A 13,878-nucleotide genomic window follows, 5' to 3' on the forward strand; every position below is an offset into this window, starting at 1 on the left:
AGCCGGAAGCCGGAAGCGGCGGCGGCGCGGCCCCGGGCAACCCGCGGGCGTCCATGGAAGCGGCGAGCGGGCGGCGGCTCCCCCCGCGGCCCCGGGCCCGGCCCGGCGAGCGCCCCCGGTGAGCGGGGCGAGGGCCGGTGCCCCGGGGCGGGGGAGCCGGCGGGGCGCGGCGCGGGGTGAGCATGCGGCGCGGGGCCTGCGGGGCGGGGGCGCAGCGGCCGGGGGAGGCCCGCCGCCGCCTCGGCCGCGCGGGGCGGGGACGCTGCAGGGAGCTGCCCCCGTCCTCCCGCGGCGCGGGGCCCTTAGCGGGGCCCCCCCGGCGGGGGCTGCGGGAGCGGCGCGGGGCTCTGCCGGCTCCTGGCCGTGCGTGTGCTCGAAGCGGTCTGTGCCTCTGTCAGGCCTGCGCGGCCGCGAAGCGGGTGGAGAAAAGCGGTTTTTTTTCCTTTTACCTCCTGTGAATCGAAGCTACTTCTCCCCCGTGCACCCTCGCTTCCCGCGTGGCTGTGGGCGCGGAGCGGCAGCGCGCGAAGAGCAGGGTTAGCGCAGGGTTCCCCTGCCAGCCCTACTGCCAGGGCGGGGGGAAGGGGATGGAATAGTGCTGTGACGGGGGCGAACGGGAGCAGAAGGCCCCGAGCGAGTTGCCCTCGTCCAAGGGTTTTAATCGGGGGCATTCAGGAGGGGGAGAGGTGCGAGTTCCGCGATGCTGTTGTGGTTTGGTGAGTCCTGAGAATATCTCTGTCTGGAAACTGCCAGGATTAATTGCTGCTTCTGAGACTGGTTTTACATAAGAGTTGTAAATACGGGGTTAGCTGAGGGCAGGGGAAGGTGAAGAGGGCAGCGAAGGCTCCGTTACAGCAGCAGTGGGGTGATCCTGCTCCAGGTGGCCATCACCGGTGTATTAACGCTGCTCTGCGCACTCCTATCCCTGCTTGGACACCTGGCAGGCACCACTGCCCCTGCATCTCACCAGGAAAGCACAGGCATGCTTTATGCATTGAGTATTTTGGGGGTTTTAGGGCAAAAGCCGGTCTGACCTTGTCACTCCACTGTGTTCGAGCAGCTGACCTGCATGCAGGGAGCGGAAGGGACAGTCCCATCCTCGTGCCAGCCAGGGGTTCACAGCTGGGGAGGTTTGGGGTGGGGAAGCTAACTTACGGCTGCCTGAATCTGTGGTGAACAGGTCGTAAGGGGCCAGCTGTGGCAGGACTACATCACTGCCTACAGTCTTCGAGTTAAATAGCGAAGCGATCCTCCAGAGGTGGGACACATTAAATTAGGATCCTTTTATAGCTTCCGAAATGTCCTCTGGGAAGGCGAGAGAGGCCACAGCAAGCCGGGTGTGGTGAGAAGCTGCCTTGTCCCCGGGCAGTGCTGATTCAGCCCAGGGACTGCTCTCAAAAAGCTGTGCCGTGCTCTGGGGAAACTGTTTTCTCTCTCTCTCTTTTTCCCCTTTCTCATTTCAGCTTATTTTTTGCCTGTTTTAAAAAGTCCCCGAAGCAAGTGCTCACCTCCTCTGCAGAAGCTTGAAAGCCTGGGGGGCCTGATTATAACTTCTGTGCCACTTCAGCTCTGCTCCCCGTTTCCACAACCGCCATGAAGTGTGTGTGGAAGGTCTTTGATTCGGTTTTGCTGTGTGCAGTGAAAGAGCGCTGTAAGCAGAGCAGAGAGCTCTGCCCTGTTGTGCGTGTGGCTGCGGCTGTGGGTGTTGTGACCGCGACTTCTTCCCCCTTGGCCTCAGGGCAGCTGCCGAACTGTGAAGAGGAGAGCTCCCGGCTGTGCCCTGCATGGTGTATCCAAGCAGCGCACAGCCGGAGGTGGACTCAATCTCCTCGTTACCAAATGAATAAGTCATAAAGCAAAACTAAGTTCCAGCAGCCTCTACCTTTTGCAGGGGAGGTGGGGAAACATGCGTGTAAATAATATAACATTTCTGCCCCTCCCTTTGTGCTGTTAATTCACTTTGAGCTACAGCTCGCTGCCCAGCGCTTTTAGGTTAGAAAAGACCTTTAAGATCATCGAGTCCAACCGTTAAGCTAACACTGCCAAGTCCACCACTAAACCATGTCCCTAAGCGCTTCATCCACCTTTTAAATACCTCCAGGGGTGGTGACTCCACCACCTCCCTGGGCAGCCTCTGCCAGTGCTTCACCACTCTCTCAGGAAAGACATTTTTCCTAATATCCAGCCTGAACCTCCCCTGGCGCAAATTGAGGCTGTTTCCTCTTGTCCTGTCGCTGTCACTTGGGAGAAGAGACCAGCACCCACCTCACCGCAACCCCCTTTCAGGTAGTTGTAGAGAGCGATGAGGTCTCCCCTCAGCCTCCTCTTCTCCAGACTGAACACCCCCAGCTCCCTCAGCCGCTCCTCATCAGACTTGTGCTCCAGACCCCTCACCAGCTCCGTCGCCCTTCTCTGGACACGCTCCAGCACCTCAATGTCCTTCTTGTAGTGAGTGGCCCAACACTGAACACAGCATTCGAGGTGTGGCCTCACCACTGCCAAATACAAAGGTACAGTCACCTCCCTAGTCTTGCTGGCCACACTCTTTCTGATACAAGCCAGGATGCTATTGGCCGCCTTGGCCACCTGGGCCCACTGCTGGCTCATCTTCAGCCAGCTGTCTATCAACACCCCCAGGTCCCTTTCCGCCGGGCAGCTTTCCAGCCACTCGTCCCCAAGCCTGGAGCGTTGCATGGGGTTGTTGTGACCCAAGTGCAGGACCCGGCACTTGGCCTTGTTGAACCTCATACAGTTGGCCTCGGCCCATCGATCCAGCCTGTCCAGATCCCTCTGCAGAGCCTTCCTGCCCTCGAGCAGATCAACACTCCTACCCAACTTGGTGTCATCTGCAAACTTACTGAGGGAGCACTCGATCCTCTCGTCCAGATCGTTGATAAATATATTAAACATGACCGGCCCCGGTACCGAACCCTGGGGAACACCGCTTGTGACCGGCCGCCAGCCGGATTTAGCTCCATTCACCCCAACCCTTTGGGCCCGGCCAGCCAGCCAGTTTTTCACCCAGCAAAGAGTGTGCCCGTCCAAGCCATAAGCAGTCGGTTTCTCTAGGAGAATGCTGTGGGAGTCGGTGTCAAAGGCTTTACTAAAGTCTAGGGAGACTATATCCACAGCCTTTCCCTCGTCCGCTAAGCGGGTCACCTTGTCATAGAAGGAGATCAGGTTAGGCAAGCAGGACCTGCCTTTCATAAACCCATGCTGACTGGGCCTGATTTAGCCGTGTCCTCCTGCCTTTACCAGAATCCATCTGTTCTGGCTGCCTTCGCTCTCTGCCCTTCCCGTCGGCACCCACGCTCGGCAGCCCCGGCGCCGAGTTTCCTGCGGGGCTCTGCCACGCGCTGTGTGATGAAAAAGCTTTATTTCTACCTGAGTGTGTTTGATCATTGTGATTTGCTGTTGCTTCCCTCATGCCGCCGGGTGCAGAGAGCCATGGCAGGAGCTATGGTGCGCATTGGTGACCAGCTCATCCTGGAAGAAGATTACGATGAGACGTACATTCCCAGCGAGCAAGGTAACCCATGCCAGTCCTCCCAGAAACTGCGATAAGGGATTCAAGCATGCAAGTCGCTTCTAGGTGTCTTAAGAAAACGGGAATCGGGGAGAGCAAGGGTGGGGAGGGTAGAATAAAAGGGATTTCATAGAAGGCAGAGCTGAAAAAGTAGCTTTTTGGCTGCAAAGATAAACGCCGTTTTTCAGTCTGTCCCCCTGCTTTACCAGCCTGGTAGGACGTGCTGACTGACAGAGGGCCACGTCAGCAGCTTTGAGCAGCTTCGTTTCGGGATCGGGATTTCCCAGTGTGCCCATTGCTTTAGCTGAGGAGGTTGGCTTTGTTGTGTAGTACCTGGCGTAGACCGTCTCCTCAGGTTCCTCTTCTGTTTTCCTAGAAATCCAGGACTTTGCACGGGAGATCGGGATTGACCCTGAGAAGGAGCCAGAGCTGATATGGCTGGCCAGGGAAGGCATCGTGGCCCCGTTACCACCCGAGTGGAAGCCCTGGTGAGAGCTCTGTCAGCAGCTGTCTCGTTAGATTCCTGGCCTCTCCTGCCCTTCCCCTGCTGCGTGCTGCCCACCTAGCTGGCAGAGCAGGGTACCGGCTGGCGAGGAGGGTGATGCACAACAGATGTGCTGCTGTGGATGGGGACGTACGGTTTTCACTTCTCGTGCCGTTTTTTGCCATGCAGCCAGGATATCACTGGTGATATCTACTACTTCAACTTTGCTAACGGCCAGTCCACGTGGGACCACCCCTGCGATGATCGCTACAGAGAGCTTGTCATTCAGGAGCGAGAGAAGCTGCTGGCACGTGGCAGCTTGAAAAAGAAAGAGAAGAAGAAGAAGAAAGAAAAGAAAGAGAAGAAAGACAAGAAGGAGAAGCAGTCACTGAAGCGACCCACCGTGAGTAGGCTCTGCTGCTTGCAGTGCTTCTGGGGAGGAGCAAGAGGGCTGGGCGGAGGATGAACGAGTGGCTGTGAATTAGAGGGTGATCCTCTGCTGTTGCCGCTTTGGGATCGGAACAGCGATCCCCTGACAAAGGATCCTGTCCAGCAGGGTTGTGAATTTGATGGAAGTCCAACAGAAGCGGGGTCACAAACCCACAAAAGGCAGGAAGTCTTGGTTTGGAAGGACACACCTGGAGTGGGGGTGCCACAGGCCTGTGATGCCATTGCTGGGAAGGGTATGGCAGCAGCCAAGGATGCTGGTGCTATTCTTAGCAGCAGATATTTGGCGTGCTGGAAAGATTTCCTTCCTTGGAGAGGACAACAAATGGTGTTTATGCAGTGTCCGTGCATGTGTTGCTATGATATACAGGCGGTGAATGCAGGTTTAGACGTCTGAGGTTCGTCTGCTTTGCTGTTGGTATCTGCAAGCATAACCAAATTCCCTTTATATCCCAAGTGACAGCAAATCGTCCCTACCTTCCATTTGCCGGTAATGAGATAAATCTCCAAGGGGAAAGATGGTGCCTTGTGTTGTCGCTCAAGGCATAGACCTCTTCAACTCAGAAAGCCTCAAGCCTTCAATTTGAGCATTTTCTTTTATATGTATACATGTAACTTCAAATGCTCAAAAACTTGCACACCTATTTACAAATTTTGTATTAAATAAGTATGTATCTCTACTTTAGATAGATAAAGGCATATATAGTGATATGTGATACATTTTAGTTATTTGCTAATATTTATCTACTTAGGAAATGCAGCCAGGGATTCTTCCTTCAACATCCTTTTGTCAAATGCCCTCTGCCATTCTGCCCCCCGGGCAGGAGAGTCCCGAGCCAGATCCAGATAGCCAGATTAGAGACAAAGGCAAAGGGAGACCGTCAGCCATAAGTGACTCAAGGAGACTGTTTGCAGGCACGTGGCCAAACAAACTGCATCCCCTGCTTGTTTCAAAGCTCAGCAGACCATGCCAGACCTTACCTGATGTGGAGAAAATTTTAGAAAAGGGCCCCTCTTTTAGCAGCTTTGATGTAGACATCCACCAGGACCAAGACGCACCTTTAGAAATGCGAGAAAAGCTTTGTCTTGACTCCTCTGACTCACAGTCTGACGATGTAGAGGTTATGCCACCAGTGCGACCTTTGTGTGCGTCAAAGAAATCCTATTCACGAGACTTCAAGAATGTCAGAACTCTACTAGAGGCCCTCGAAGACAAGATCCTACTCTCTGAGGATGAAGAGCTGAAAGAAAAGTGGAAGATGAAAGACCTGATGGGTGAGTCTGATCATCACTTCTCAGTCAGAGAGAAATCTACAGGACTGCATGGACACGTGGAAAGAAGTCCAGGTATACTGCAAGCCAGAGAAAAAGAAAGCTTTTACTGGAGGAACAATGACGTGACTCTTTTTGATGCCAGTCCCACAGATGGCTGGAGTTTGCAGGAGACAGTTGGTGTTCCATACGCTCAAGAAGAGCTGAGATCCTACAGCCAGGTATCTGAGAGTAGAAGTAAGAGAAGAGTTCGAGACGAGGCTTTGGGTCAAGCCATCGGTCTATACAAGAGTAACACGACCATCAGCAGACCTGAGAGAAAAGGTTTAAAGCAGGTGGAGCCGAGGGAAGTAGGAGCAGATATAGAAGTAGACAGTAGCGATGGTATGCTAGAGAGCCACTCCACAATCTCTCAAGACATCACAGATATATTACCCTGCTTCCAAGGAGTAGATGCAAAGAGAGGAATCAATGTGGATCTTCATTCTGCAGTGCACCCTACATCAAAACGTGTTTTTTCATCAGCTGAAGATGGCTGGAGAAACAACGAAGGAAGTGGTTTGATATCAGAGCACGATAGCAGCGATTCAGCCAGTTCTCCTAACGATAGTGCACCCTGGGTGCTGGGAGTGAACCATTGCTTCTCTCCACGCCACAAGTCTGGGAGACAGAAGGATGTGCGCTCCATTGGAGAAGAGCCTCTGCTGCCTCATCCCCTCCTGGGGTCATCCCTCGCTCAGACACTAAGTCCTGCCCAGGCGTCAGAGAGTGAGCGTAGCTCCGAGGGTACGAAATCGTGCCACAGGTCTCAGGGATGTGAGAAGGGGCCCAGCCCAGCACCTGAACACTTTAGTCTTGTGGTGGATTTTTTAGGAAAACACACTGCCCAGAAGTCTAATGGTGCTGGAGTACAAAGAGAAGTGAAGAGAGGAAATGGAAGGACAGATCAAGCTCTTGGAGCGTGGGGAGAGAAAGTCGCAGCAGACTGGCAGGTTGCGTGCCAGGGGAGCGACTGTCTCCGTCAGCACAGGAAAGTGGAGATGACCCAAACCAGAGAAACTGCAGGGAGTTACAGCAAAATAGAGGTTGGTGAAGGAGCAGGCGGGAATGAGGTAGGAATCAGTCTTTTGTGATGACCCTTCCACCGTAAACATTTCTGGAGAACTGAGAGTGTGAAATTTTGCTTCCAAGCTAATTTTCAGGAGAAAACAGGCAAAAACATCCCATTGGAGGTCACATAAGGAGATGTGGCATTAGTTTTAGTGGTTTTCCGAAAGCTCAGGAGATAGCTTGAAAAAGCCTTTGCTTGTGGCCTTCCTTGCACGGCAAACGCTGCACAACTCGCACCTTGTTTTAGTTTTGTAAGGACACGAAGTGCCTTCTGAACTCAAAAACAGGTGATGGGCAGTAAGTCAAGTGGGATGGCAACATCGAATACAAAATCATCTTTAATTTTGGCTCTAAGACTCTTTGCAGTAAGCACGCTACAAAGTCAGTCTTTTCCCTGGAGATCCCGCAATCTAAATTGAGGGGGAGTAGCTTGTTCAGCTATTTTTACCCTAATTTTGCTGGCTGAATCTCAACTCCCAGAGCAATTGAGTTGGTTAAGGTGATATAAGAAACCGTAAGTCGCAGCCAGCTCTCCTGCATCCATGGCCAGTACCTTGAGAAATGGACTCTCTTCCCTCCTAAATGAAAGAAAAAGGGGAAGACACTTGAATTGGCTTTCTCAAACAAGAGGAGAGTTCCCAGTGGTTACAGGCCATTGTTTTGCTGGGGGGTGCAGCACCGACTTGCCTGAGCACAGTTTAGTCCTTGGGCGGCTGCTGCTGTGGTCTGAGGACACCAAGATGGCTTACAGGTGTGCTGCGGCCCATCTAGACGTGTGATTTTCTCCTTTTTCCTCTGTGAATAGCTGGACCATTTTGCTCTGTGTTGTCCAAACTTCTTCCCTCTGTTGCCTATAGCAGGACCCTGCCCTTCACTGGGAAGAACGTTCCAGGTTGTGTTGTCTTTGTCCATAAGTAATTGCCTCGATTTAATAAGAACTTACCAAATCTCCTGTTCTGAAAAAAAAAATGAACGGAAAGGTCACCGCGTGTAATGTTAATGAATTGCTTTGCTCTACTGTTGCTGGTACCCAGCTGCGGCTCCACCAAATCACTAGCTCAGGTTTCTAATTACCAGCATGTGGCAGCGCTCAGTTAGCTGATAAGAACTATGACTATAAATATCAGATAAACTGCAGATTATCCTGGAAGTTTTAATTAGCCTGATGGAAGTGAGTTTATCTTTGCTGAAGGACAGCTAACATCCTCTGCTCCCTACAAGTAGTTAATGGCCATCTGTAGAAAATAATTAGTGAAGCCCAGAATGTGTGATTTATTCTGTTGCCACTGCTGTGGCAGTGACTTGGTGGAAGAAGGGTCGCTGCATATTCATCTCCCTCTCCCCGTCCCTCAGTGTGTGAGTGATTTAACTCTGTTTTCAGTTTGTGATCTTGTACAGACACAGAGTACAGGAACTGTGGTTTCTGAATACACATGCGCTCCGCTGAAGCAACAGCACTTGGCTGTACCAGCGTGCTACAGAGAGAATCCTGGCATAGTTTGCGTCTAGCTCAACCTGTGCGGTGTATCACAGGGCGAGACCACTGGGGTGGGGAATTCCACAAAGTCAAACAGAACGGTCGCATTTCTGGGTGAAAATAACTTGAGATGTCAAGCGTGTGTTGCTCAGAGGTGAGGATGCTGGATGGCTCCCAGGGCTCTTGCTGTGCTTTGAAAGGGAGAGGTGTATTCGGGAGCTTCTTACAGACGTGCAGCAGCAGAGCTGCTTTCCGCTGCCCGTAACTTTTCCACTGGTGTAAGGTGAGGAAGCAGCCTGGATTTCGGTCTAAAAGAGGTGGTAATTGCAGCTTGTGGAGAGCAGGAGGCTTCTTGCCATCAGAGTGGTTTCTACTTCACGCGTTTCACGCTGCGCAGAGTAGCAGAGCAAGCAGAGCAAGCAGAGCAAGCAGAGGCGAAGCTGCCCAGTTTGCCTCGGGTGTGTGATGTCGGGTAGGAGCCTATCCTACAGGGTGCTGTGTGTGGGTGCGTGCCGATGTGTGAGCTACTCTGGCTGTTGTTGGCCCCTCGCTTTGGTTCTGGAGTAATGCCCATTGATTTTTCCGAATTCCCTCGCTGCTGTAAAGTAAATCACCATATTCAGATGGCTCTTTGGAAGGCAGAGTGTGTGAGTAAATCAAACCACTATTCCTTACACATCTCACGTGCTGGTGATTGCCATGGGGGGGGGTGTCAGAAGCAGTTTTTCAGTGGTGGTGGGTTCAGCATCAGCAGCCAGTGTTTGCACAGGGGAGCACTTTCTCCCTTTCTGAAATAAGGGGTGTAAGCTGTGCACCCGTGCTCCCCCATCAGTGAGTCCCTTCTGTCCGCTCCAGTCCTCAGGCACCCTGCTAGCACCCGTCCAGGCGCCCCTGGGGAACCTCGCTCCGCTGCGTGGCCTTGCGGCGTCTCCGGCCAGCATCCTTCGCGGGTCGCTGACCTCGGACGCGGGGAGCTCGGTGGACTCCAGCCTCGTGGCCAGAGGAGGAACACAGGTAAGGCTCCAACTCCTCTGTGATCGTGCCCTGGAAAGCACACTCTGCAAAAGGTCCCAGGCGTGGTGGTACTTAGAAGCTTAAATGACAGTATTTGTGGTCTCTCGTCAGTTTGAAATACTTTTGTCTGTTAAAAACCCACTTCCCTACTCTGTCTTTCACTATATTTCTTTTCTTTTGCTATTTCTGGGGAGCCCAGTGCTAAATTTGTGGCGAGCTTTCTTCTGCTATGTCCAGCAGATTTAAAGAAATGCTTCAATTCCTGTTGGGGGAAAAAAGTCCGTTAAGTTCATTTTAGTAGAACTTTGATTTGTATCCAAATGAAGCATGACATACAGTACAGATAATGTGATCTAATAAATAATATTTTCACTCAACTAGTTGCTGAGAATTGAAAAAATTAAACAATTTTCTGGATGAATGTAAGATTTACAATCGTGTGGAATGATTGTTTATAGAATGTGACCTTTGGGTCAACAAAACAAACGTGTTAAGTGGTAACAAATTGGTCTTTTAAAGGAAAACAAAACAACATGTGTGCAAAACATTATACAAATCCACACCTGCACTGAAGGTTTTCTTCTTGCTGCGTTAAGTCTTGTCACTGGTGATTTCAAACATTTTGTTTTATTGTGGTCTTGGCTGAATCAGTGTTTTGAGGCACAGGCAGGTTTGGCAGATGTGCTTCTATAGGACAGGAGCTTCTCTGGTGCAAGGGAGAGTGTGGCCTCATAAAGAATATATCATCTCCCAGCTGGACGTGGCTCTAGCAGAACAAGGGTAGCAGCGTAATCCTGAGCACCTTCTCGGAATTCAGCAGCTTCCCTGCTGCCGGCCGGTGTCTCAGTGGGTTTGTATCTCCCCTTTCTCTTCGGCTCTCCTCTTGCTTCCCTTTCTTTTTGTCTTCACAGCCTGCAGAGACCTGTAAGCCCACCAGCCAGACCAAGAAGTTGCTGGGCTTGGTCTGTGAAGAGGAGGGCTCCTTGAACACAGCAGCTCTAGATAAAGGGAGGAATGAAGAGGAGGAAAGCGAGAATGAGGTAGTCTGTGTGCCTTGGCTCGTAACGCGTGTCGGTAACCATAGCGCACAAAGCCTCAAGGAATGAAAAACTGTGATGCTCCCCTGGTAAAAGCTGATTGACCGTGGCTGTTCCATTCGACTCTGGGCCTTAATTTGTGCTGCGGTTCCTCTGTGTGTTGTTTGGTCACCAAGAAGTACCTAATCCTGTTTTCTCCTTGTACTCCCTATAAATCAGCATCTGCCACGATGTATTTCCAAAATGAATTGGCTGTAGGCTTATTGCCTTGGTGGATTGCTGTGGCTCTGCTGCCTTATTTCGCTGATTAGGACCCCCCAGTTCCTCTTGTGGGATTGCAGAGGTCAGAACTCAATGTTGCCATCTCCTTTTTTTAATACCTTTAGAGCCTCCATGGGACAGCAAGAATGTTCAAGAACCTGCACATGGATGTCAGCGCCCTGGGAGGCAGCTTTGACTCGGAGGTAAGAATGCGGGTGATGCGAGACGGGCAGGAGAAACTGCCCAGGCGGGAGAGGAGCTGTGGCACTGCCCAGCCAGCTCCTGGGCTGGGGAGTGAGAGCACAGAAGTGCCCGAGGGATGAGTTTTGTGTGTCATTTATGAGCAGGAACAGCCTGGAGCAGGGCTGAGGCGAGCGTGAGGGGAGTGCATGAGAAGCCGGACGCGGTCTACCGGGGCCAGTGGTGGGGTTATCGAAAGCAGGTTTGTGCTTGAAAGGAGAATGCCTGCGGTTTGGTAGATGGGACCTGAGGAGACAGCATCTTTACACAGCGTGGAGCTTTGTTTCTTTCTGAATGAAGAAAGAGAGAAACTTAAAGCCATATAGCTGCGATGGGCAAGCTGAAAATCAGCTCTTCCAAGGAACAGCAGAAAGGAGAGGGTCTCGGATCCAAGAGGTGCCACTGCGCTTGCTGTAGGAGGAAGGCTTTGTTGAGGGAGAGGCAGGGTTTGCTTCCTCATCGCTTTTTTAGTGCATGTAGAAAGAAGGCTTATTCTCAGCGGAAGTTGCAATGGTGGCACTGGGGAGAGGTGAGGGAAATGCACGCTGGAAACACCATTCTTGCACTGTCACTCAGTTCCACAAGAATCTCTTAGAAGCTTCCACGCGGACTGCACGCGGCCACTTTTCTGTGGCAACCTAAACCCTGTCTTCTTTCTTCTTGCACTGCTGATAAATTCCATGGCTCAGACACAGCGTCAGCAACGAGTTCCTTACGTGCGTGGCCTTGTGCAGACATTTTGCTTTCCCTGTGGGTGCGCGCTCTCTGCCTGCACTTTCTTAGCGGTGATCAGGCTTAAGATGACAAGGGCACAATGGGAAGTGCGTTGCAAGCAGCTCTGGTGTTGTGGTCTGACTGTTTGCGCTGACATTAATCCTTTCCCTCAGCTTTGAAAATTCTGTTCCAGTATCTGAAAGGCAAATTAATTTCTTTTAAAGTGTTTTACAGTATTTCCCTTATCCTTCTCACAGCATACGAAAATTAAGCTGTAAAGTACTTTGCTTGAGAACCCATTCACAGTGCTGGGCAGAAACTGCAAAGGCTTATACTAAAGTGGATTTGAAAAAGAAAGGCCTGACTCTCTTGTCTCCAAACAACAAGCAGCCTGTCGGGGCCCAATTCGTCACTGAAATGTTAATGTGTCCAAGAACAAAGAGCTGTCTTGGCATTTCAGTGCCGCGGCAGGGCTTCAGGAATCCATTATGAAATGGCAATTGCCGCCCAACAGCCAGGCTCTGTTAACCCAGATGGGTGATATCTTACTCCTGATAAGATATTAGTGCCCCACTGGAAAATATAATTCACTTGTAGTTCCATGAGATGGCAGCAGAAAGGCATTCCTATGAACAAGCCTCAGCCTGCAGCCCGAGCCATTCCCCGGCTTCCTTATGAAATGGAGAGAAGGAAGGGATTCGTATAACAATAGTATGGGGCGAAGTGATGAAAAAGCTGGCTTCTTGTAGCCTGTGGGTCAGGGTTGAGTACCTATATTCAAAGAAAATAAGCATGTGGTTTTAGTGACTTGCTGAGATGCAGGGACGTTGGGTGAGACTGGAGGCTGCATCGAAGATGGCATGAGCGTCTGGGAGAGAGGGAGGAGAGATGGAAGGAAATGCAGCCCCCCTCAGTGGGCTTTTCTGGAGCAAGGAGTAAGTTAACTGGGGAAGAGGCACTGAAAACGAAACCCGAGTCAGATGCTGGAGAACTTGAGGTGTGAGGCTTATGTGTAGTGGTTAGAACGTACTCTTGGAAAGAGGGCCTCTTCTAGGCAGCCTGGTTTGCTTGGCTGCTCGTGGGGTTAGCTCTCCCTCGAACCCAGCTTTCTTGCCTCCTGAATTCCTGTGATGGAATAGTTGCTGCAGACATGCAAGACCTGCTCTAAAATACAGAGGGGCTTTGAGATACTGCTGGAAGGGGCAAGAGGAGGAGAAGGTCCGGAAGCATCTCTGGGTGTCTGGGGAGAGGGTCCCATGGCAGCGGAAGGGATCCCCTGATGCAGTGCTTGCAGCTTGGCGGGTTCAGTATTCTGCCTTCTGTACAGGTCAATCTCTGGGTAAACGCCGGGAGTCAAGGGGGTCCTTTGTGCGGTGGGAAATCACCACCTGAGGCTTCTTTACCAGATGGAGACGTGTGAAAGGGAGCTGTCTCCGTAAATAAACGTTGCGCAATACAGTTTGTGTGGTACTGCAGAGATGTATGTGCAGGAAGCAGTGCTGCTGGTTCCCAGGAAACGAAGATGTCCATAAAATACCAGCGCAGGGATGACTAGTGAAAGGGGGGGAATGGCTGCTGTGTTCACAGCCTTGCTCTCTCCCGTGCTGGGGGAGCGTGGCTGCGAACTGCTGTAGTGAGCCATGGCTCGTGGGGAGTCCTGAGCTGGGAAGGGTCTGGAAGAACAGCGAGTTCGCCAAGCTGGCCAGCAGGAAAAGCAGTGGCAGTAAAGCACGCAGAGCATAAACAGTGTGATGGTTGGGAACCTGGGCCTGCGAGCTCCCGAGCAGGGACTGGAAAGCTGTTCAGCGGGAGAGCTTTCCGCTTCGGGGGCGCAGGCGGTGGGTGATGTGCAGCGCAGTGACCCGTCACAGGCGGGTGACCAGCTCGGAAAGGTGGCGTGAGGACTTTTGCTAGCGGATGTGTTACCCCACCCACTAGGAGAACAGCAAAGCAGAGGAGGAAAACTGTGGCAGCCGCTTAGCTGATGGCGCTGAAGCTGGTCTCCAGCACCAAAGGAGTCCCGCAGAGGAAGCTGGCAGCCTGAGAGAGGTGACGAGTGGCTCTCTGACATCACGGTCCTGCTTGCATGATGTCACTGAAGCTTTGCATGCAGTAGGCAGCTTCTAGTGTTGTGGTGTGGATCTGATAGTTGCTCGGTTTGTTTCTTTTGCTGGTTAAAGTATTACATGCATGGGGGGAGGTATAAACTTAAAAACCGAGGGCAAATGCTAGCCGGATGAGTTCTGGCAAAGCTAACCCCCTCTCTGTACTTCTGTGCCCCAGAACAGCCTGAAAT

The 13,878-nt window shown here is 51.9% G+C and overlaps 1 protein-coding gene across 1 annotated transcript in view; it reads left to right on the plus strand.

Annotated features, from left to right (window-relative positions):
• The first annotated feature begins 3,441 nt into the window (after positions 1–3,441).
• Positions 3,442–13,878, plus strand: part of CEP164 (centrosomal protein 164) — a 37,838-nt gene continuing 27,401 nt past the window's right edge. The window contains exons 1-8 of the mRNA XM_059829688.1: positions 3,442–3,529; positions 3,903–4,014; positions 4,200–4,413; positions 5,282–5,540; positions 5,757–6,841; positions 9,172–9,330; positions 10,754–10,831; positions 13,521–13,631. Coding sequence (XP_059685671.1) covers positions 3,448–3,529; positions 3,903–4,014; positions 4,200–4,413; positions 5,282–5,540; positions 5,757–6,841; positions 9,172–9,330; positions 10,754–10,831; positions 13,521–13,631 — 2,100 coding nt within the window. The 5' untranslated portion in view covers positions 3,442–3,447. The remainder of the gene's footprint in view (positions 3,530–3,902; positions 4,015–4,199; positions 4,414–5,281; positions 5,541–5,756; positions 6,842–9,171; positions 9,331–10,753; positions 10,832–13,520; positions 13,632–13,878) is intronic.

Source organism: Gavia stellata, chromosome 26 (assembly GCF_030936135.1).
Source record: "Gavia stellata isolate bGavSte3 chromosome 26, bGavSte3.hap2, whole genome shotgun sequence".
Taxonomy (NCBI): Eukaryota; Metazoa; Chordata; class Aves; order Gaviiformes; family Gaviidae; genus Gavia; species Gavia stellata.